Here is a 24,647-nt window from a genome sequence, read left to right as displayed (position 1 = left end):
TACTATGCATCTGTCTTCTACCTAACACAGCTTCTCATATTTTTATATGCGGCCCTTCCGACCCCTCTATAATAAGGCAAAACACCAGCCAACATTATGAAACAATAATGAAGAAAGGGACCGCTAGATTGAGAAGATATTAAGAATGCTGCTATTTCTGAAGCCTTAAATTTAAGGTGTTTTTTCTCCTATCACAGGCTTTTCACCTGCAGGTTAATTCAGGCTTGGTTTCTCTCAAAATGTTTGCTCCCGCTCTCCTCCTGACCAATTTTATGTGATGGGTTTCCACTAGGATTTTGACAACGATTTCAAATTGTTTTGCCGTTTTTATAAACTAATAATTTGTAAACTATGAGGTCCACAACCTCACCATGTGCTACTATTATTCATTTCCATCTGCATCATTTGTTTTCTCATTCCCTTGTTTCTTAGGTTAACACAGTTTTTAGTATCAATTATTATTTCAAATTAACACCTGTTTCACTGAATTTTGTCGCAATAAGTTGTTTTTTGCTCTGCATATTGATGTAAATATTGTATATTTATGCTATTTTGTTTCCGTCTAGGCTCTCTTTTGTTTGTTTTTTCATTTGCGCTTTCATTATGTTTTTTAGCATTTTTTCAACTCATATTATGTAAATTATTCCAACCCCCCTAATTTTTTTCACTGAAGATGGCTCAAACGAGCCGAAACATGTCTGAACTTGTTTACTCCGTCTAATGACGGAATATATGATGTATTGAATAGGAGGATACTTTCATTTTTCGCCATTGTAAAGGTAATCTTCAAGAACATTTTGAAGCTGGTGTACGTCTTATTGATATGGGCCTGGGGTAATGCATCATCCTACCAGAATATTATAACTACCATTACCGAAACAGAACTTGCTTTACAAAAGATCCCATATGACATACGAGACGAAGTAAGACACGAAATCAGTAGAAAGATCCCGCAATACATCAATAGCATCCACAATAATAACCCAAACATGAATACCACCAATAGATCGAACTTAAACAAACTTAAAAATAAAATAAAACGGAACAATCTACTAGTAACGAAGGTCGACAAAGGCAACACTACGGTCATTATGGATAAAAATGAATACATAACAAAGACTAAAAAATGTTTCCAAGACAATACTTTTTCTATTAAACACCGAGATCCAACCAACAACAAACAAAGGAATTTAAAAATTTTACTTAAAAACACACACTTTCTTCTCACCGAAACTGAATCTGCTAAACTCATAACAATGAACCCCCAATTACCGACTGCGAAAGCCTACCCAAAAATACATAAAGAAGACGTACCTATGAGACCAATTATAAACTATAGAGCCAGTCCAACCTACAACTTATCTCAATTCATCCAAAAATTCTTAAAAAAGCACTATACATTTTTAGCAAACAAAACAATACTAAACTCAATAGATTTCTGCAACAGAACCAAAGAGCTAAAGATCGAACAACACCATACCCTTGCTTCATTTGACATAATAAATATGTACCCTAACATTCCTGTTAAACAAACAATCAAAATAATAGAATCTAACCTAAAAAACAATAGCAACTTGAGCACCTTAGAAATAAACAAATTCATAAACTTACTTGAATTCGCCATAAACAATAACTATTTCAGATTTCACGATACCATCTATCAGCAACAAGGCCTACCTATGGGGTCTCCTGCCTCCGGAATATTAGCAGAAATATATATAGATAACTTAGAACAAACGTCAATCAAAGAAATAGATAATATACATTTTTGGTGCAGATTTGTTGACGATGTCTTCGTAGTTTTAGATAATAGATCCACTGACGCACAAACTATACTAGACAAGCTTAACACTCTAGATCCCCAAATTAAATTCACCAAAGAAACCGAAAATAACCGTACACTAAATTACCTAGACTTAACAATAACCAGACACGACAACCACTTATCTTACAAGATCTACAGGAAACCCACACACACCTCAAATACCATAAAAAATGATTCCATTCATCCCAATACACAAAAAAGAGCAGCCTATTATAGTATGATTTATAGAGCCTTTAACATCCCAATGACAACAGAAGACCAAAACAATGAATTGAAGTTAATCCACGACATAGCTAAACACAACGGATACAGCAAAGAAATGGTCAACAAAATCATTCACAAAATAAAATCACAACCTAAAACTAGATTAGCAAAAACAGCCAAACCTAAAAAAGACTATGCCCTATTTACCTTTAACAACACCCACATATATACTATAATATTTTCAAGAAGCACAACATAAAAACAGTATTCAAAACCACACACAATAGTACCAACATTATACATAACACTAAAACAGTCAATAATAACAATAAATACAACCAATCAGGTGTCTACTGTATCAAATGTAACAACTGTGACATAAGTTACATAGGACGTACAGGCAGAAACTTCCCCATCCGCTACAATGAACATATAAATGCAGTAAAACATAACCATTTCTCATCAATAGGCCAACATGTAGAAGAATCCAAGCATAGTTTCACAAACATCAATAACGACATGACGATACTAAATATAAATTCCAAGGGCCCCCTGCTCAACATAACCGAAGATTTCTACATTTCTTTAGACCAATACGCCAACCCCAATCATAACATTAATGATGTTAATGAAAAAACCAGCATCATTTTTGACAAAGCCATTCCGACATTAAAGAATGATTACCTCAAAAAGTAAACACACGCTCTAACAAACCAACGAATCGCAAGCCTGACCCCGCCCCTACTTCTCCAACGGCCACTCCTTCTTCCCCCCACCTACATTCCCCTCCACAGCTAATATGAGCCCCAGACGCACTCGCAGTAGAACACAACAAGCCTTCAAACACATCGGCACAAGACTTCCACAACAACTGTAGTAAGTACTCTTTCCATACACACACTAGGCATTCCTTCATACACACACTACCGGCATACTTATATCACCTTATCTTTACAGACTACAAGAACAAACATAGACGAGAGAGGTGTTGCCACCGACTAACTCTAAATACAAGCTCGAGACCTGCTGTTTGCTATATTGAAACTTGCCATAGTATATCACAAGTTGGGATATATAACATAACAAAATTTCTTCATGACAAAGGCCCATATCAATGAGACGTACACCAGTTTCAAAATGTTCTCGAAGATTACCTTACGCCACTAAAATCAACATAACTTAGAAGCAAAGGAACTGCACAGAGGACAGAAGAATGGAATCTATATAGCATGAATGGAAAAATTTTAACAAGTGTCTACCTATACGTACCATTTTAATGTGTTGAAACTTTTTAAATGTTATATATTGTGGCCTGTGTGTTTTTAATATGTTTTACATACTCATGTTCTATTTGTAACTTTTTACCCTGACTACTGATATTTTAATTATATGCTATTGTATACATTTCCATCCCCCATTAGACATCCGGATGCCTAATACAATAACAACTTGTGAATTGTCTAATGGCTAAAACAAAACATGTACTAGCTGATGGTGGCCGTTAAAGAGCCGAAACCGGTACTAGCTTAATCTATTAAAATAAATTGTGTATTGTGTTACCGTGTTTTAGTGGTAGGTAGAGGTGAAAGAAGGTGTGGGCGTGAACGGGTCGGTCTCAAACTACGGAATCAGAGTTAATGTAAAATTTAACAAGGTTATATTTTCTTTTCAAAAACAAAGAAATAACAAGCATGGCAGGTACAAAGTAGCAATTCCAAAGGGTAGTTACAATATTTACAGGATTTGGGCTTCGCGCCCTGACTTCACAATGCTTGGGCAATCAGCTCAGTTTTACCCCAAACACAAGTTTCAACAGAGGGGCAGAAAACCCCATTCATGCCTAGGAGTCCTTGCTCCAAATTACACTGAAAAGCCTCCACGAGGCATACAACACTCAATTTTCAAAAGAAAGAGAGCCACTCGCTCTCAACTCTAAGCCTCTCAAAGGCCACACCAAACTCCACCTTCGAGTTGTCCTCACTGGACATAGACACAGGGGTAAAATACCCAACCTACTGAGGTCTATTAAATGAAAAGGGGCAATTACATGACCTCTAAAATAACAATTTGAGAGGAGGCGATCTGCACTCCTAATACACTTGTTTTTAAAACCTAATCTGGCTCTAGGCCACTAATGCAAGGGCTAATCCCATACTACAGAGGTGACTTTAGAAAAGAGCAATTTGTTTTACATTAACGAAGAATAGGTTGAGAAAATAAGTTCACCTCAAAACAATGTGAGTGGGAGCTCGAGAGGGTTAGCACTCTCTATCCCAATATGCAGCTTTAAAAGAGAATAGATGAAAAGATTGGTTACATTTTAGGAAAAGGTTACATGGTGGAAACGCTTCGAACCCGCTCCGAGAGTTAAACTGCCAACCTAGCAAGAAAAGAAGTTATTAAGAGGCCATTACCTGGTGTTGAACAACTGGAGAAGAAAGAGGCGCTTCCCGCCCCCTGCTATGTACTTTACACACTGAAAGATGGAACAGAAGTGGCCCGGAGACCCAAAAATCAGCAGTTTAAATACTCTCGCGGAAGGTTCTAGGCGTTTTAGGGAAGAGAACACCCGCCCACAATCACTTTATTGGCTAGGGTACAGAAACATATCCAAGTTGGGGAAGATACATCGGATTGGTCGGAAATTACTAAAAGAAATTCGGGATTGGATAAATCTAAAACAAGGGGAAAAAGAGGGGTATACAGCCAACTTAAACAATAACAGAAAGAAATTTAACAAGAAACAAACTTTTGAAATAAGAACTTCTCCAAAAAAAATAGTTCTTTCACTCCGCACTAGGGTGCACTATTGTTGATCTTCAGTAGTGTCCTCTAGAAGAGAAAGTTACTACAAGCAAAACAAAAATACGTCGAAAATGACACAGTTCAAAAACTCCAAAATTTCCAGGTAGAGACATCTTCTGAGAAACTTGAAAATTAATACTGTCCATAAAGTTCAGACTTCCTCCAGCAGAGGAGTTTCAACAGGCGCACATTTTAAATTAGCGGTGTGGAGGTGTACCGCCCGGTACATATTGAATGGTGGAAAAACACATTTCTTATCTATACTTTGAATCAGAACTGTTGTCTGACAGGGAGATGGACTATCCCCACTACTATTCAATTTAGCTTTGGAAAAAGTGATTCGTGAATGGAGAAAAGAAACTAAAGGTATAAACATTGCCAGACTTCTTAAAGAAAGAAATCACCTTGATTGCTTAGTTTTCGCAGATGACCTTGCGATCCATTCGAACAACATACAAGAAGCAATCCACTCAATAGAAAAATTGCATGACATAGACGCAAAAAGCGGACTTCAAATTTCATTTGAAAAGACAGTGTATGGAAGGAACTAAATCGAGATTCGACAATCAACCATTAATCACCAAATGTGGAATAATTTCCCAAGTAGACAAATTCAAGTATCTAGGTGAAATTATTCAGCCAGCAGGGTTAAATCAGGAAGCTAACAAAGAAAGAACTGCTTAACTGCAAAGGGCTTACAAAATCACATTGAACAGATACAACAAAAGATGTATATCAAAAAATGCAAAATTACGACACTACAATACAGTCGTCAAACCAGAGGCACTTCATGCATCTGAAAGACTGATCATTGGCGGCAGGTCACAAATGAAAAGCATTGAGAAACAAGAGAGGAAAATTCTCAGAAAAATCCTAGGACCAAAGTTCGAAAATGGAATTTGGATGAAAAAGAAACCACACGAAATTTTTCAATTAACAGAAAAAATCAGATACCATCAGGAAGAGACGACCCAAATTCTACGGACACCTACACAGAATGGATAACAACAGGCTGACGGAGAAAATTCTAAATCTAGCTCTAACCCTGAAAATCTGCAACAATTGGTTAGCAGAAATTCATGAAGATCTACAAGAAATGGGTATTGAGGACAAAACCATTCAAGATAGAATGACATTTGGAAGCTTAGTAAACAAACATAAATTTGCATAGAGACCAACAAGAAAAAATACAGGCTGGACAGAAACACGCAGAAAGGAACACAGCGAAAAAATGAAGAGATATTGGGAAGAAAAGAAGAAACAATGTGCAAAATAAGTTCAAACACTCTCCACAGTTGGGCACAACGAATCAGAAAAAAAATGATTGCGTCTGGCGTCCGAAGCCGGGTTCAGATCTTTCGAGTTGTCGCGTGATAGGCAATTTACGCGCGTTCGAAAGTGCAGCTCTACGTTAGATGAATCCTAATGCGTAAGTCGGCGCACACACACAGTCCCCGAACTGTCTGAATTAACAAACGAAATTTAATCACCGACCCGGTCGTGACCTCTTAAACTGAATACCAAAACGTGCTAACCATTTAGCCTTGAAGGCGGACATGCTCATGCTATACATAACTGTATCAAATCATTGCAATCATGATATGCACGATGAAAAGAAAAAGCGCAACTTTTACGTCGTTTCGTTTCACTTTTCCTTACATCTTGTAGTAATTGGAAAATCTTCAAGGTCAGTTCTCTTATTGCAAATTAATGATATATGTGGCTATTACGGCAATAATCTGTATTTTATTAAAAGATTCTGTAGACCCTTCACGAACGATAGGTTAGAGATCCCACATGGCAGGCTCGGACGATGTCGCAGAGGTTAGAAATTCAACGTGGTGCGTCTCGGACAGTGTCACAGTGGGTTAAGCGATGCTGCCAACTTTGGAATTGGTTTCAAGACCAGGCTAGCGAAAAGATTATTGGTCTGGTTTGGTTAGGTCCGGCGTGTAACAAGACAACTGGGCAGGGGGGCATCAAAGTGGTCAACAGGCCTCTAGCATCCCAAACACATCACAAAGTATGACTCGATTAATAACGCTGTGACTAACTGAAACGTATTTAATGTCAAAAACTTCATTTTTAGTCTGTCTTGAATCCAGATTTACATGAAGGTGTGAGGGTAATTGTTTTTCCACCTATTCAGTACTACAACAGTGTGACGTCATTAATACATCACACGTTTATTAGATTTCAATCTATGTTGACATAAAATAGGGGGGGAAGCAAAATAATAAAATATGGGTACTGTATTTTTCCTCATGTAAATGTAATAATGATGATTATAATAATAATAATAATAATAATAATAATAATGTGTTGAAATCTAATAAATATGTGATGTATTAATAACGTCACACTGTTGTAGTATTGAATAAGTAGAAACAATTACCCTCACTCCTTAATGTAATTAAAACGTACCTGGTGCATGCCCTGACTGTTTTAAACTGCGCGATTTTCTCATTTTCAACGAAGTTGGAAGCCCTAGCCAGCCAATAGCAACACAGAGTCTCTGTTTTAATTCTTGTAAATAAGATTACTTCTAGGGACCAGTCAGTGGGCCGAGGAGAAGCGTTGGCTCCAGGAGGCTCGTGAGGTTGCTCGTGAATAACCTGCGCACATCACTCCAGCCTATGGATCTTTGCTCAAGACTAGCAACTCGCAATCGCTCGTACATTTTCGCTTAGCAGGTTGTCGCTGTTATATGCTAGAGTATTCAGCTGTCTCTTTAAATTCAAAAAACTTTTGCGTATATTTTTCTTATGTTCGATTGATCCATGCGGGAAAATTGTGGTAGAGGACAAATATTTTCTTAACGATCGATGCAATAAAACGATAGTTCGAGGAGTGATAGATGCGGGGAAATTTAACACTGGTTTATATCCAACATTTTTGGGACCGAATAATTTGAACGATGGATATGGGAAAACGACAGTTCCAGGAACGATGTTTTACTTAAAACTATGTTCTACTCTGTTGATGCTCGCTTATAAGTTTACTATTCTTTTTCCTTTCTTTTCGTATAGATGAAATGTCATGAATTTTTGTTACGTTTTATTCAGAAATTACAATGGCTGTAATAGGTTTGAAAGAGTTGTCAGTGTAATGATGCATTAAAAAGGTCAGGTTTGATGAATATGATTTCATATGGGGTCGCTTCCCATTTGAACTTCTCATGAAGTCTTCATGTTATGGGTTCACTAGAAACATTTTGGTGCCTTGAAAATTAGGTAATTTGGGGATGTATACAAGAATCTTGTTTATCTTTCATTAAACCAGATTTCTGGTTTATCTGGACTGATTTTTTTTTTTTTAATAATGCGAGAAATGAGCTTCCTTCCAGTAATGCATGTGAAATGTTGCACTGTTATATTGAGAAATTCTCACATGTGCGTCAAGCTACAGTTACGTTGAAAGGTTAGTTGATTCATAGTGCCATGTCTGGGCGAGTGGATGATGGCAGTTTCCGCATGACCCACTGTCATGGTTCTTGGCTAGACTACAATAAGCCGTTGAGGGTGATTGTTTCTTATACAGCATTAATTGATCAGTTTATTGCTTTTCATGGCTTCTGTATTTAGTGTTGAACAGAATACTTTCGTGTGCTGTAGATTTTAAAATGAAATTCATACCAAAATTTTAAAGATGGCTGAATTCCAGAGAGTGAACCAGAATGTTATTACATGCTACATTGGTTGTTTACAGGATCAGGAAGAGCATTTTCAACACCAGCTATACAGGGAGTAAGTTTTACTGTTATTCTGGTTTGTTATTCATTCATTAAAGTTGATACGGTATATTAAGGGTGTATGGGAATGGTCTGATGGTGACCATGCTCTCATTTACTGACATGCGACATGCACGAAGCATAACAATCCTTGCAGGTTTCACCCTGTAGACGATAGTAACGTATGTACCTGTTTGCAAAATAGCTTGATGTTGGGTGACAAAATTATTGCCACCTATCCTGCAGTTACAGATGGCAGTAATAGCAAATTCAAAAACGAAAATAGTGTTCCAGCAGAAGAAGTTAGTTCTTGTGCGAAGGTAACCCCACAGCTGGACCCAAGACAGATGGAAACAGCTCCCGCCGATCTGACCTTGCTTAAAGACTAGAATGATTATAAACTAAAAATCTAAGGGAATCGTGCAGCCATTCCGTGTTAAATGATCACAGTTACGATCCTTACCATCTCAGATTTCTGTTAAGGTATTCATATAAGTTTCATTAAACAATCCATAATTTTACACCAAAACTTTTTAACACTTGTTAGTAGTTAACAGGAAGGTAAATGAAGACTGTTATCTTATAAGATTGCCCAATTTACAATTTAAGGGCTGTCCAAGAATTTTTTTGTTAACAAAAACAGCACTTTTTTGAAACTACCTTGCAAGTACAAAAATGCATTTATTTTAATATTTCTTTCGCCAAACTATTATCATTAGTGTTCTTGATGTCCCCTACTAAATGTTAGTTTATCACTATTACACGAAGAATTATAACACATTCTTTCAAAAATACATAATTTCAAAAATAATTTTTAATTTCTTCGTACTCAGTTTTTGAACGGGGATATATTTTCACTCAGTTCTAGTACAGGGCATTCCTAAATTAACTATCTTCAATTTGAGACCTTTTTGAGGTAGATATCTGAATTTGAACTTGACTTCTTATTGTTCGAACCTGAGAAAACATAAATTTTTTTTTGCTAGTTGCTTTACGTCACGCCGACACAGATAGGTCTTATGGCGACCATGGGACAGGAAAGGCTTAGGAATGGGAAGGAAGCAGCTGTGGCCTTATTTAAGGTACAGCCCCAGCATTTGCCTGGTGTGAAAATGGGAAACCACGGAAAACCATCTTCAGGATTGCCGACAGTGGGGTTCGAACCTACTGTCTCCCGAATACTGGATACTGGCCGCACTTAAGCGACTGCAGCTATCGAGCTCGGTAACATAATTTTTAGTTTTGAGTAAATTAAGTTTAATGTTTTGTATTATGATTAGACCTCTGTCTTTTTATCTGAAAGCATTAGAATTCTCCCGCTGTATAGGTGGGACCTTCCTCTTGAAGTTTCTTGTCCTCCTGCAGCTTTCTTCTTCACCTGAGGTACCTCCTTCGCTGTCTTTGTTCAGCAGTGCTCTGAAGCTGACTTTTGCGTACACGTGCCTCATCAGCTTGTGACACTCCTGATGCTGAGTGCATACGAGGCACAATCTTCATTCTTCTTAAAACCTCTATTTCAACCTTGCTTCCACAATTAAAGTGTAAAACTGCATCCATGACACCCATTTTGAGAGTGGACAGCACCTCATATGTATCTTTTCTACACCTCTTCCATACCGTACCGTTGAATGACTCATTGGTATTTTGAGTAAAACCATGAAGACACTTTGATAACATTTTTGGATCACAGAGCCTTTCATACATAGGCTTCATTGCATGTAGGACTTCTAGTGGTATTCCTTCTTTATGCTCATAATTGTCAAGTAGGTTGCCAGCTTTGGCTTGTTGGTATGAACACAAACTGTCTATTCCTATAGGGCACCTGTGATGGGAAGACCTGTCTTTATGGGCAGTCAAATGATACATGTTGCCCATATAGCATTTGCCATATATTTTATGAAACTGTAGTTGGAACGCAAAGCAATTCCAAAATAATTCTGACACTTGTCTATCTGTGCTCCAGTTAATTTGCCTCTACCACCCATCTTTTTATTATGTTGTACAATTTTTCTAAGAGCTGTTCCTGAACGCTTTTGGTAGTGGCTCACACATTCCAGTTTATTGACTTCTTTACCATTGCATGGATTGGAATCACACACTGCCTTGTAACTTTTGGAATCCCCATCCCCATAGAAACATACTCCAGACCTCTACTCTCACTTGAGTGAGAAAATATTTTTACTGTTCCTTATTATACAAAGACCCACTGTAATTTTTGGCACAGGCTGCAGCATGATCAGACTTTCAACCTAAATAGGATGGAGAATGCTTATCATCTGAATGCTTCTTACATCCAATACAGTTTCTAGACATTATCTCATAACGAATAGACTATACATCTAATTGCATACAGGTAAACAGTCAACGTGACAATATTTTCACTCAAAACACACAGTTATTGAAACTATGGAAGCTGTTTTGTTTTCAACTTTCATGGCAGAGCCGGGAATTGAAACCGGGCCTCCGGGAATGGCACACATTAATCACTACACCACAGAAGCGGACTAGTACTATAATGCTACCTATATGTTTATGTTAGTGCTGAAATCCGATTTCTTACTTTACTAATGCTGAAAGCCCGAAAATGTAATGTTATTCTTTAATAGGGGAATCAGTCTAGAAGGAAATGTTGAAAGTGATGTGATATCTATCCAGGTTCAGTTGTTATCCTAATACTATGGGTTACAGTACATTGCACGTATATAAAAGATGCCACTTACAAACTTGTTTTTTATCCGCAAAATTCTGCGGCCACAAAAGTCACTATTTTTCAAGAATGATGACATCTACACATGTTAGATTGTCTGATTGTGCTGTTTTGAACCTTCCTTCTGTCATTTTGAAGTTATTCGCGATCATGAATAATAAACAATCGGCTTTTAGCAACGGCTGATGCACAACGGCTGGTAGAGCTCCATGTGGTACTGGATCGTGACGTCACAGCGCGCCGCTTACGTCAGAGGCCGTTTCACTCGCCTTGCGGAAAGGCACTATTAAATATTTTTTAATGGTAGAAAACAAGGCAACATACCACAATGTAATACGTTTACATACTATTTCATTGGTGTACTTTTCAAAAAAAATATTTTTGAAAATGATGCATGTTCCCAATTCTTCAAAGTCTTTACGGACATTGACTTGTAATTTTCACCAGTGATGAACTCTGAAATTTTTAAAAGTCTTTATGAACATGGACTTGTCATTTTCGCGAGTGTTAAGGAACTAATTCTTTTAAGTCTTTATGGACAGTGACTTGTAATTTCGCCAGTGGTGAGAGACCATTTATTCAAAGTCTTTATGAACTTTGACTTGTAAATTCTGCGAGTGTCGAAGAACACATTTTCGATGTCTTTGTGGACATTGAGTCCATCACCCACATTGGACTTAGGTGATGAATGGTTACCTGCAACATTGTCAGAGACCATCGGGGATCATTCAGAACATCGGAAGTTCGAGACTTACTCACACGACCAACCTGGGTGTTCCGGCCTCATCCTAACGGAGTATTTGGCATTTTCCGGAACGTGTTCCAGCCTGTTCGGCCCGGTGAGCTGGAGACCCAGACCATTAAAAGGACGATGTTGAAGACAACCCCTATCTACAATGAGGTGATGTGCAATTTGATATGCATTTCATGAATAAACTCTTATTCAATCTGATTAAAATTTTTCTTGTAGATAGGACCCTGCCTCCTGTACCAAGCCCTAGCTAGTGTCTATCCAGTTTCGCCCTGAGAACTATTTCATGCTTACGTTAAAATTAAAATCTTAAAGTCGGGCTCTTTTACTGGTACAATACTGCATATGCCACCAATTGATTCAAACACCGAAATTCCTTGAAAGATATAATTAGAATCAGACCTAACACATACTGTTGTGTTGTTGTTTGAGTCATCATTCCATAGACTGGTTTGATGCAGCCTTCCATGCCACCCTATCTTGTGCTAACCTTTTCATTTCTACGTAACTACTGCATTCTACATCTGCTCTAATCTGCTTGTCATATTCAAACCTTGGCCTACCCCTACCGTTCTTACCACCTACACTTCCTTCAAAAACCAACTGAACAAGTCCTGGATGTCTTAAGATGTGTCCTATAATTCTATCTCTTCTTCTCGTCAAAATTTAGCCAAATCAATCTCCTCTCACCAATTCGATTCAGTATCCTTTCATTCGTGATTTGATCTATCCATCTCGCCTTCAGCATTCTTCTGTAACACTAAATTTCAAAAGCTTCTATTCTCTTTCTTTCTGAGCTAGTAATCGCCCATGTTTCACTTCCATACAATGCCACGCTCCACACGAAAGTCTTCAAAAACATCTTTCTAATTGAAGTGAGCAAACTTCTTTTCTTAAGAAAGCTCTTCCTTGCTTGTGCTAGTCTGCATTTTATGTCCTCCTTACTTCTGCCATCGTTAGTTATTTTACTACCCAAGTAACAATATTCATCTACTTAATTTCCTAATCTAATATTTCCTGCATCATCTGCCTTCGTTTGACTGCACTCCATTACTTTTGTTTGGGAATTATTTATTTTTCATCTTGTACTCCTTACCCAAGACTTCATTCATACCATTCAGCAACTTCTCGAGATCTTCTGCAGTCTCAGATAAAATTACAATATCATCAGCAAATCTCAAGGTTTTGATTTCCTCTCCTTGGACTGTGATTCCCTTTCCAAATTCTTCTTCGATTTCCTTTATAGTCTGTTCTATGTAAACATTGAAAAGGGGCGGGGGGGGGGGGACAACCTGCAGCCTTGCCTCACTTCTTTCTGGATTGCTGCTTCTTTTTCAAAGCCCTCAATTCTTATCACTGCAGACTGATTTTTATATAGATTGTAGATAATTCTTTGTTCTCGGTATCTGATCCCAATCATCTTTAGAATCTTAAATAGCTTGGTCCAATCAACAATATCAAATGCCTTTTCTAGATCTACGAATGCCATGTACTTGGGCTTGTCCTTCTTGATTCGATCCTCTAAGATCAGACAAAGTCAGTATTGCTTCACGTGTTCCTACATTTCTTCTGAAGCCAAATTGATCTTCTCCCAACTCAGCTTCGGCTTGTTTTTCCATTCTTCTGTAAATAATAAGTGTTAAAATTATGCAGGCATGAGGTACTAAACTAATGGTGCGGTAGTTTTCACACCTGTCAGCACACCGGCTTTCTTGGGAATAGGTATAACAACATTCTGCCGAAAATTGGATGGGGGACTTCTGTCTCATACATCTTACACACTAAATGGAATAACCTTGCCATGATGGTTTCTCCTAAGGCAGTCGTAATTCAGAGGGAATGTCATCAATTCCAGGTGCCTTGTTTCTATTTAGGTCACTCACAGCTCTGTTGACCTCAAAATTGGGTCTCCCATTTCATCAGCATCAACAGCATCTTCATGTTCCAGAACCAAATTATCTACATCTTTACCTTGATACAACTGTTGGATATGCTCCTGCCATCTTTCTGCTTTGTCTTCTTTCCCTAGAAGTGGCTTTCCATCTGAGCTCTTAATATTCATACACCTAGATTTCCTTTCTCCAAAGGTTTCCTTGATTTTCCTGTATGCAGCATCTACCTTTCCCAGGACCATTCAACCTTCGACATCCTTGCACTTCTCCTTCAGCCATTCTTTCTTAGCTACCTTGCACTTTCTATCCACTTGATTCTTTAATCGCCTGTATTCTTTTCTGCCCTCTTTATTTCTAGCATTCTTGTATTTTTGTCGTTCATCAATCGGGCATAGTATCTCCTGAGTTATCCACTTGTTCTTAGTTGATCTTTTCTTCCTTCCTAACATTTCTTCAGCAGCCCTACTGATTTAGTTTTTCATGACTACCCACTCTTCCCCTATTATGTTTCTTTCTGCGTTTTCATTTAGCCCTTTTGCAACATGTTCCTGGAAACAATCCCTCACACTCTTTTCTTTCAACTTGTCTAGATCCCATCTTTTTGCATACTTTCCTTTCTTCAATTTCTTCAACTTCAGATGGCATTTCATGACCAACAAGTTGTGGTCAGAGTCCACGTCTGCTCCTGGGAAAGTTTTGCAATCCAACACCTGGGTTCTGAATCTCTGCCTAATCATAATGAAGTCAATTTGATACCTTCCAGTGTCTCCAGGTTTCGTCCACGTATACAGCCGTCGTTTATGGTGTTTGAACCAAGTATTGGCAAGGAATAAATTATGATCAGTGCAAAATTCAACCAGCTGACTTCCTCTTTCATTCCTTTGTCCCAGTCCAAATTCTCCTACTGTATTACCTTCTCTTCCTTGGCCTACCACAGCATTCCAGTCTCCCATCACAATTAGGTTCTCGTCACCTTTTACATATTGTATTAAATCTTCTATCTCTTCATATATTCTTTTGATTTCCTCATCTACTGAACTAGTAGGCATATAGACCTGCACTATTGTGGTGGGCATTGGTTTAGTGTCTATCTTGATGACAATTCTTTCACTATGCTGGTCGTAGTAGCTTACCTGCTGCCCTATTTTCTTATTTATTATTAAACCAACTTCTGCCCTTCTTTTTTTAAATTTTGTGTTGATAATTCGGTAGTCGCCTGACCAAAAATCCTTTTCTTCCTGCCAACGTACTTCACTTATACCAACTACATCTAACTTTAGTCTATCCATCTCCCTTTTCAGATTCTCTAACCTACCACAACGATTCAAACTTCTAACATTCCACGCTCCGACTCGCAGAATGTCAGTATCCATCTTCCTGATGATCGCCCCCTCTCGTGTAGTCCCCACCCGGAGATCCAAATGGGGGACTAGTTTACCTCCGGAATATTTTACCCGGGAGGAAGCCATCATCAGTACATCATTCATACAGAGAGAGCTGCAGGTCCTCGGGAGGTAGTTACGGCTGTAGTTTCCCGTTGCTTTCAGCCGTGTAGCAGTATCAACACAGCTAAGCCATGTTGAGTACAAGGCTGTATCAATCATCTAGACTGCCGCCCTTGCAACTACCGAAAGGCTGCTACCCCCCTTTCGATGAACCATTCCTTAGTCTGGTCTCTCAACAGATACCCATCCGATATGGTTGCACCTGCGGCTCGGCTATCTGCTTCATTGGGACATGCAAGCCTCCCTACCGCGGCAAGGTCACATGGTTCGCAGGGGAGGACCAGCCACAGAATAGTGTTCTCCATATACAAAGCACACTTTACATCCTCGCTCTTCTGGCCAATATCATGCACAACGTGCACGAGATTGTTTCCAATATTGTTTAAAGTCCAAAGAAAAATATTAGAATGTATGTTGCTATAATGTGTTCAGATATTGTTTGAAGTAATGAATATTGTTAAAAACAATTAACAACAAATACGTTTTTTTTGATGAAGGCTGTGCCGGATAGTGATCTCTAAAAAGTTTCTGCAAATTCAATATGAAAGGTTAAGGTTTGATGATTGGAGCTCAAGTCTCTGACTTTACTCTTTTATATTTTTAATTCAAAGTTTTTCTACTCTTTTTTATGCCAAAAATAAATTGTTTACTTTTAGAGTTAACCGCTTGGATTTCTTGGAAGATGCCGTGGACAGTTGGAGGCAAATGCGAGTCAGTAGTGGAAAACGCAAGTCGGACGTGGCTCTTCCAGAAACTGATGTGTGTGAACCGGAGAATTCAAAGGTGTTGTATTGTCTATTTTCTGTTTTATAACACCATTTCTTAAAAGAGAATTTAAAAGAATGCATGCATCTTATTGTTGATAATTTTATAAAGATTTGAATTTTATCATCTTTCATTTGAGTATTTAGTACATTTTTCCTTTGTGTGCTGTGCTTACATATTATAGAATAGTGGTATGCTCTTGTTACTTGGTTATTTTAACTCAGTGGAAAGAATGTATGGTAGATTGGATATTTTCACAACAGTAGTGCTTTAAGTTTGGGTAACCACTGGCAGTTGTCCTTATTGGAATTTTTTCTAATACTTTGACTCATGCCAAAATGGTTCATTGAAAGACATTCTAAGTTGGTGGGTTCTGGGATAGAAATGATTACTTGAAATTCTCTTTCATTATATCCCTCAATGATCCATTATTAGATAGTTGTTAGTTATTTAAAACATTCGGATTACTGTCCACACATTTGTATGAAAAATTGAGAACAGGACAGTGTTGATTGGAATTTGCTACCAGCAATCCAGAAAATCTGGGAATGAACACCTTATAAAAAAATTTTATTTCAGAAATGTATGATCCATAGCTGAGAAGTAATGGGATTTTTCGAAATGAAGTATTGTATCGCACTGATGTTTTAAAAATTGAAAATTTTAAATTATCTTATTTTTTCTGTTGGCTTCTGGTGTAAAACTGTTTTCGTTCAAACTGCCTGGAATTTATTTCAGATACTGAGTACCGGAATAATTTAGGTTTGGATAGAACACTGGTATTTTTTTTACCTGTACCCATATAAACCGTAATTGTGGAAACCGCTATTATTACAGGTAAAATACGTCCAATACATTAATGGTAATGACTGTGGGTAAACATAATTGTAAAGAAATATTTACATATAATTTAGTTAAGCAGAATGTTTTATTCCACCTATTCATTACTATACATTAATTGCAATGCCTATGCGTACATTATAATGCGTTGCTAGGGACTAGTTTCGACCCTATTTGGGTCGTCATCAGCCTAAATAACGTACACTTATATTTTGAATGTCCTGGAACAATATCTTCTTGTGAAACAATAAAATTAATAATGGGAACTATATGTTAAATACAATAATATTCATTGTAAAATATGCTTAAATGCGTGAAATGTTATGTGAGATTAAATGTCATGGTACTGACCAGTTGGTTTGAAATAGTCAATAAAATGTCCAAGTTTAGTGTACATATGTTGCCAGTAAATCTATAAATATAGTTAAATTATCTATCACGTCGATTTTACAATTGTGTTTAAGATATCACATGAACATTAAATATTGCATAATAATTAAAGTATATATTTTCATTGCAGTCTCAGTACAATATACAAATTGCTTCCAGTGAATTCTACAGCTCAGTTGCACCTTCTGTCGAGAGATTGATATTTTATTTTGTAAAACATTGGTGCAGAGGGTATACAGTAAATCCTTGTTAATTCAAAGTCGTTGGGACTCAAAAATCAGACTTCGAATTACGTGATTTCGAATTAACTGCTAATTCGCAATTCAGAAGTACCAACACTTGCCGCGTTACAGAATATTCTAAGGCCCGTTACTGCATGCAGTTAACCTTGATTCACAGTTTATACCTTTCAAATGCCATGAAAAAAAAACCATTTCCAAAATGTATCCAATAAGGTGCATTTAGAGTATTCAAATAATGCTCTTGGATATATCATTGGCAAACATAACCTCACACAATGAATGAAAGAAAGAAAGAAAGAAAGAAAGAAAGAAAGAAGCATGATTCAAAGACGAGGAGAAATTTATGCTGGCTACCATGTGCAAGTGCTTTATTCATTGCATTACTATACTGTATGCATTTTAGATGCCTTGTTTTTACACAAAGTACCCGATGCCCTTAAAATCGATCTTTCCTAAGACTCTATCCTTGTACGATTTCCCGCCATGGCACGTCTCTCGTACTTCAGAAATGTAAACACTTGCCGCGGCACAAAGTATCCTAAGAATCATTAATACATGCAATCACCTCGATTCACAGTTAAAACCTTTTAAATGCCATGGAAAATATTTATTTCTGAAATGTATTCAACATGGTGCATTTACAATGTTCAAATAATGCACTTGGATAAATCACTGACAAACATAACCTCACGCAACAAAAGAAAAAAATCACACAATTCAAAGACGAGGATAAATTATGCCGGTCCCCCTGTGTAAATGCATTATTTTTTGGATTTCTGTACTGTTTGCATTTTTAGATGCTTTGTACGGGCATGGAAATTGCCCGACGCCCTTAAAACGTTGTGGTTTATCGAACTCTCCTATGACGAGGGGATAAAGTTTCTCGCTTCCATCCCATTTGCATTGCAACGCACTACTATGACCCATTTAAAACCATAAGACCGGTTGGGCTTGCATTAAAATACTGCAATGCAGTTTCACCTGCAATGACAATATTGTTCGGTGCCTACGAATTTATTATATGAGCTACGTTTTCTTGTCAACTGTCGGCATCGCCAGTGTTCGCGGGTTCTGTTTTTCCTCACACTGCCTGTTGCGTGATATTATGGCGTTCCTTAAAAGGTTGAATTCCGATTTCATTGAACTTAGCAATCACGAAGCGCACTGTAGACCGACCGAAGTTAGTGTAAGTGCGGAAAGCTACCCTTCCACGTTCCGGAACGCGCGTTCTATTATGACGCGGAGCAGATAAATTTCGAATTGAAATTACTCTGTAACATACTATTGTTTTAAAATGTAAAAGCAGTTTTGAATTAAAAGTCTGAATTTCGGTAATGGGGCCGACATTGTACTTCGAATTACGAATTATCTGTATTTCGAATTAACAATTTAAATAACATGCAAACTGTATCTCATGTTTCCGGGAATGAGAGCTGCTTCGAATTAGGCGAGATTTTGAATTAACCGATTGCGAATTATCGAGGTTCTACTGTACTTTGTGCTTACCTCTAGTAGATACTGAGAGTGTGATATATGGTATCACAGGTTCCAGGATGGAGAGGAACACTACACTTATTGCAGTACCATATTACTGCACACCGTACACTTTCTTGAGGGGGTGCTCTTACTTTTTATAGGAGGAAATTTAACAAGAACATGCTGCGCCCTTTTTCCATCAAGCCGGAAAACTGGGTCCTTTGTTGTTGCACGTCGTGGGGGTGGGGATTTAGAGGTGTTCATATTTGATGAAGATGCTTCAGAAGGAACTGGAGATACTGACTGAATTATTTGCGTATCTTGTATCAAATATCTACAGACTGTTTGCATGAACAAGAGAAATGAGAGGGATTTGTTTCTAGTGTTCTTTTGATGAAGCCTAAATGCATTGAAGAGGGCACATTGTAAAATAAGAAAGAAAACCTTTTTGGGCCACTTCACTGTTTTCCTCATGAATGGATACATTGCAAGGTACTGATCAGTAATATCCACTCCATGCATGTATGGTTTATAATCAACAGTACATTCCGGCTTCATTGGAGATTTTTCCAAATCTACCTTTTGGTACTTCCGTCATTTCTGCTGAATGCATTGTTGAGATCATTGTTATGACCCTCTTGTCCATCATGAAAGAAGAAGAACCTCGCCATCTCTAATAAAAGTCATTTCTCCCCTCTTCAGACTTTTCTGTCGTTCCCTGACTTCTTTAGGGACCCCCTGTTTTGCTGTATTGTTCCACAAACAGTAGTGTTGCTCACGCAACTCCTTAGCCAAACCTACACTGTTATAAAAGTTATCCATATATACCGCGTACCCCTGGTCAAGGTAGGGATTCAGTAATTCCAACACTGTGTGTCTGAGTGAAATTCCACTTCCATCATAAATTTTGAGAGTGCAAATATATCCTGAACTAGACTCGCACACCATCCTGACAAAAATGCTGTACTTAGTAAGTTTTCCAGGATTGTAGACTCGAAATTTCAAACGCCCCCGCCAAGCTAGCATCCCCTCATCCAATGCAATCTTTTTGCCTGGAGTGTATGCGGTTGAAAATTTATTGCTCAATATTTTCAAAATAGGTCTAATTTTATACAACCTATCTGTACTACCGGCATAATGGTTACTAAAAATAAATGCTTACAATATAGTTATTATTTTAATCCACCTATTCAATACAAATTGGTTTTGTGTTGCTAGTTCATAATACTACAACACGAATTTACAGGGACATGTTTCGCTTTATTTACAAGCATCTTCAGCCTACATAATTGTCTTGTACTTGCCATGTTTTGGACGTCAATGTATTTTAGAATTAAGGGTTACTTCAATTCAACATTGTAATTCATATTGTCATATTTTTAATGTGTACATAATTCGTATGTTTTTTACATATTATTACTAAACATGAATTTATACTCAAGCAAGAAATTTGTAAAAACAATCCAAATATGACAGGTCTTAACCCTCTTGGAGCCAAGAGCCGATCTGGTCGGCCAGTTTCCCATCAACTGGAAGAGGCCAGAGCTCCGCCTCCACTCTACTACTGTAAAATGCCAGGCCGTTTTCAGTGGAAATACATGTATTTTAAAATTCGCGTATATCTACCGGTATATAGCAAATACCGGTATGAAATTTTCTACATATCGACTACGTAAGATAAGAAACTGGTTTGGAGAGATATAAAGAGTCAAAGACGTTTTATTGTTGATTTATAGTTGTCGATAACGTTTATTTTTAGGAACAGAAAATTATTTTCACACTTTCTCTCTCAGTATCTACTTTGAAAAAATAATTTACGATACAAAAGAATATACGTAATTATGTATAATGTATTTCTAAATACAATTCTATAGAATAACTAATATGAACGAGAAAAATAAAAACTTAAAAAATAAAAATTCAAACATATCTCATTAGTAAAACAAGACAATTTTACTCACCGATAAAATTCGTGTGTATGTATCGATGTTTGGCAAATACTGACAACAAATTTTCTACGCATGGGGAACACAGTATTAAAATAATTCTGAATTATTAAATAAGTAAAAAATAGTAGTTATTATAGTTTCTTGTTTTCAGAAAAAATAGTTTCTCGTTTTCAGTTGTAGTATATAGTAGAAAAATAATTTTACAATACAACAGAATTTACGAAATTAAGAAATATATGGCACTAAAGCCGTAATTTGCTTTGACCTACTAAGCGACCGCTGCTCAGTTCGGTACCTGCAGTTTACGAGGTGAATCATGGTCAGTGAGACGGATCCTCTCAGTAATTATTCTTGGTTTTTCAGACCGGGGTTGCCCTCTCACCCCCAGATATCTCCTCAGTTGCAATCACTTAGGGTCACCTAGATTGAGTGAACCTCGAACCAACCCGCAGGACCAGGCGAAAATTCTTGACCTGGGCGGGAATCGAACCCATGACCTCCGGGTGAGAGGCAGGCACGCTGCACTTGGCCCGCGGAGACCGGCATTTAGGGAATGATAGAGGACTATAAGGTGACTATAAGGTTTAGCAGAGAGTAAGCGAAAAGTAAATTGAAGTATGATATGGGCGGAGAATCAGACGGTAGGGCATGTTTAGGTCTAAGAATTTCCTTGAAGGAGACAGGAGGTTGAGGAATGTTGTCGGGTTCATTGGGACAAATTTCCACAAAATCTTCTCTAGACACATCATCATCATCATATTCGTTATCACTAGTTTCATCTGCCACCGTATTCAGAGTAGCTTTAGTCATGTTAGACACAATTAAACGTCTCTTTTTTAGCTGCGGTGATTCCGCGGACGTGTCCGGTATAATTTCGTCGCTATTCTCTGAACTAAATTCCCTATCGCTATCCGATAAATCATGATATAGATGTTGATTCCCATACGGAATCTAAAATGTTTGTCCCGAATGAGTAAATTTATAATACCAATATAAATGGTCTGTTATTGGACATTATAAATTTTCCAGCCAACTCATTCTTGGTTGCCAGCGTTTCGCCCTCGTGTGCTAGGGTGGGCTCATCAGTTGGTACCTAGCACACCTACCAATACGCTGGCTAGTGCATACCGTGGCCTCACATCTTTTGTGATGTCTGTTTCGATCCTTTTCTTGTGCACTGTTTTCTTGCCATCAGATGTAGAAAAATGCAAACGACCCTTGGCCATAGACGTCTTCCCTTCCGCTAAAATACGTTTCACCAGTGACTTTGAAACCCCTGTTGCTTCACTTGGTGAAGCCACTACATTATAATTCATTGTATGAACTGTTTTCTGTTCTCGTAAGTGAGCAGCTACGTTATATGCTATTTCTCTGGCTTGTCCCCTTACAGGCTGTCCAGATTTGCTACCAGACTTTGAAGTAGCAGCCATAACTACTGTACATTTAAATGACGCTCTCACTAGAATAACTTGGTACACAACACTAAATAGCTGAAAGACTGGGCTGCCGTCAATTATTTCGCTGCTGAGCGGCTTTAGATGTGTGTGTATGTTGGCATACCAGTTGCGCAACTGCCAATACTTCTAATTCTGTTTTTTACACAGTCAAGAATTTAGTTTATTCACCTAGTTAATGTGCTCCGTAATGAGTAATGACCCTTGAAGGTCGCTAGGTAACACTGTTCAACACTGTATACCGGTACATAAAAACATTTACCAATACAGTACATGCTACACGCGAAGGAATTATAGGACTGTAATTAATACAACTAAAGAAAGAAATGCGAATAAAACTGACTAAACAACAAGAGCGCTAAAACGGATACAGAAGTGACAGCGAAACTCTTGTGTAACCGCGCTTCAGTGTGTACAGTACGGTGGCCAGGCAGCATGTGACCCCCTCCACTACTCCCTATGATGTCAGACATCCACTCGGAGAGAATGCCCGGAGAAGTGGGCTTTGCGCAGGTTCTTTTGTTAGTTGCAGGGTAATAGTATTATGATCTAGCAACACAAAACCAATTTGTATTGAATAGGTGGAATAAAATAATCACTATGTTGTAAGCATTTATAGCAAATTTCAAGCCGGGCTGAGTGGCTCAGATGGTTAAGGCGCTGGCCTTCTGACCCCAACTTGGCAGGTTCGATCCTGGCTCAGTCCGGTGGTATTTGAGCACCTTCAAATACCACGTCAGCCTCGTGTCGGCAGATTTACTGGCACGTAAAAGAACTCCTGCGGGACTAAATTCCGGCACCTCCGAAAACCGTAAAAGAGTAGTTAGTGGGACGTAAAGCAAATAACATTAAATTATTATTAGCAAATTTCAATACGGGTCTAATCATGAGATTAGTTACAGGTAATAATGGTTACTGTCACTCAAGTGAAGAAATGAAAAAATATGAAGGAAGCGTGTTTGGGTCATTGTTTTAGAAAATATCGGAGTCTGAAAAACAGGGTCTTCGGTCCAGTACATTTTTATATCAGGCTTTTGGACTATACCTGTGATGAACATCAACCCTAAAAACTTTTTCAACTCGGATACATCAGTCGGTTTCCTGGATTGCATAATCGAATTCTTTGTGAAAGGCCGGGGCACCGCACTTATCACTTGACTCGCGTATAGATTCGTCTGCTCACACATGCTGATAAAATTCGTCATTCATGAAAATACTCACGTAACTCATAATATCCTGCTCATTTTCTATTTGAACGTTTAGCCCTGAATTCCCTGTAAATGGTGGAACAGGTCGACAATAACTACGATATGTATCAGGCACTTCACTTTCATCTCTAGGCCTATTGCATTCGGGAATCGGAACTTCTTCGTCACTCTCACTTTCACTATCTGAGTCTATTTCAGGAATAAGTTCATCACCAGAATCATCATTGTGAACAATATCTAACAGTCCTTCTTCCTTAAGAAACATTGTTTTATAAGCCACTAGCTGATATACATGTGCTTCACTACGGGATTCTCAGAAAGACTGACTTGGTGGTTTTCCTAACTGAATTCAACATAGGTCATTACAAAAACGTCAGTAGGAATGTAGCGATTGAAAGCAATGTTATCATATAAAATACTCGATCAAATGAAAAACCGCACACTTTCATCGAACAGTACTACGGTGCAGATCTAAGAGTCCAAAGTTCCAGAGCTGGAATAACCAGGTCGCAGACTGCCGCGAACACTGCTCTGTCATTATTCCGTTAAATATGCACACTACTAATTCCAATCAGTGCCTCAGAGTAGGGATTGAATAGCTCGAATACTATGATGAACCAGTGTGTTACATACCAGATATATCAGAAAATGTATGAACCAGAGGAATGGCATGCTAAAGAAGAAAGTTATCTTACTCCCCAGCTACTTCTCGCCAATATACAGGCTGGCTGTTACAGTCGGTACGACCAGGTGAGTTGCCCGTGTGGTTAGGGGCGCGCCGCTCTGAGCTTGCATCCGGGAGATAGTGGATTCGAACCCCACTGCCGGCAGCCCTGAAGATGGTATTCCGTGGTTTCCCATTTTCACACCAGTCACACCAGGCTGTACCTTAAAGCCAAGGCCG

At 38.1% G+C, this 24,647-nt stretch overlaps 1 protein-coding gene and 1 pseudogene across 2 annotated transcripts in view; one reads left to right on the top strand and one right to left on the bottom strand.

Moving 5' to 3' along the window:
- LOC136864668 (histone-lysine N-methyltransferase NSD2) overlaps positions 1–24,647 on the top strand; it is a 216,267-nt gene that overhangs the window by 127,165 nt on the left and 64,455 nt on the right. For both annotated transcript variants that reach the window (XM_067141967.2, XM_067141966.2), the window contains exon 5: positions 16,076–16,202. In XM_067141967.2, coding sequence (XP_066998068.1) covers positions 16,076–16,202 — 127 coding nt within the window. The remainder of the gene's footprint in view (positions 1–16,075; positions 16,203–24,647) is intronic.
- On the bottom strand, positions 9,939–14,963 carry LOC137498631 (uncharacterized; annotated as a pseudogene).

Source organism: Anabrus simplex, chromosome 2 (assembly GCF_040414725.1).
Source record: "Anabrus simplex isolate iqAnaSimp1 chromosome 2, ASM4041472v1, whole genome shotgun sequence".
Taxonomy (NCBI): domain Eukaryota; kingdom Metazoa; phylum Arthropoda; class Insecta; order Orthoptera; family Tettigoniidae; genus Anabrus; species Anabrus simplex.
Note: the sequence above shows the minus strand (reverse complement) of the source record. Positions and strands in the feature narration are given on the sequence as shown.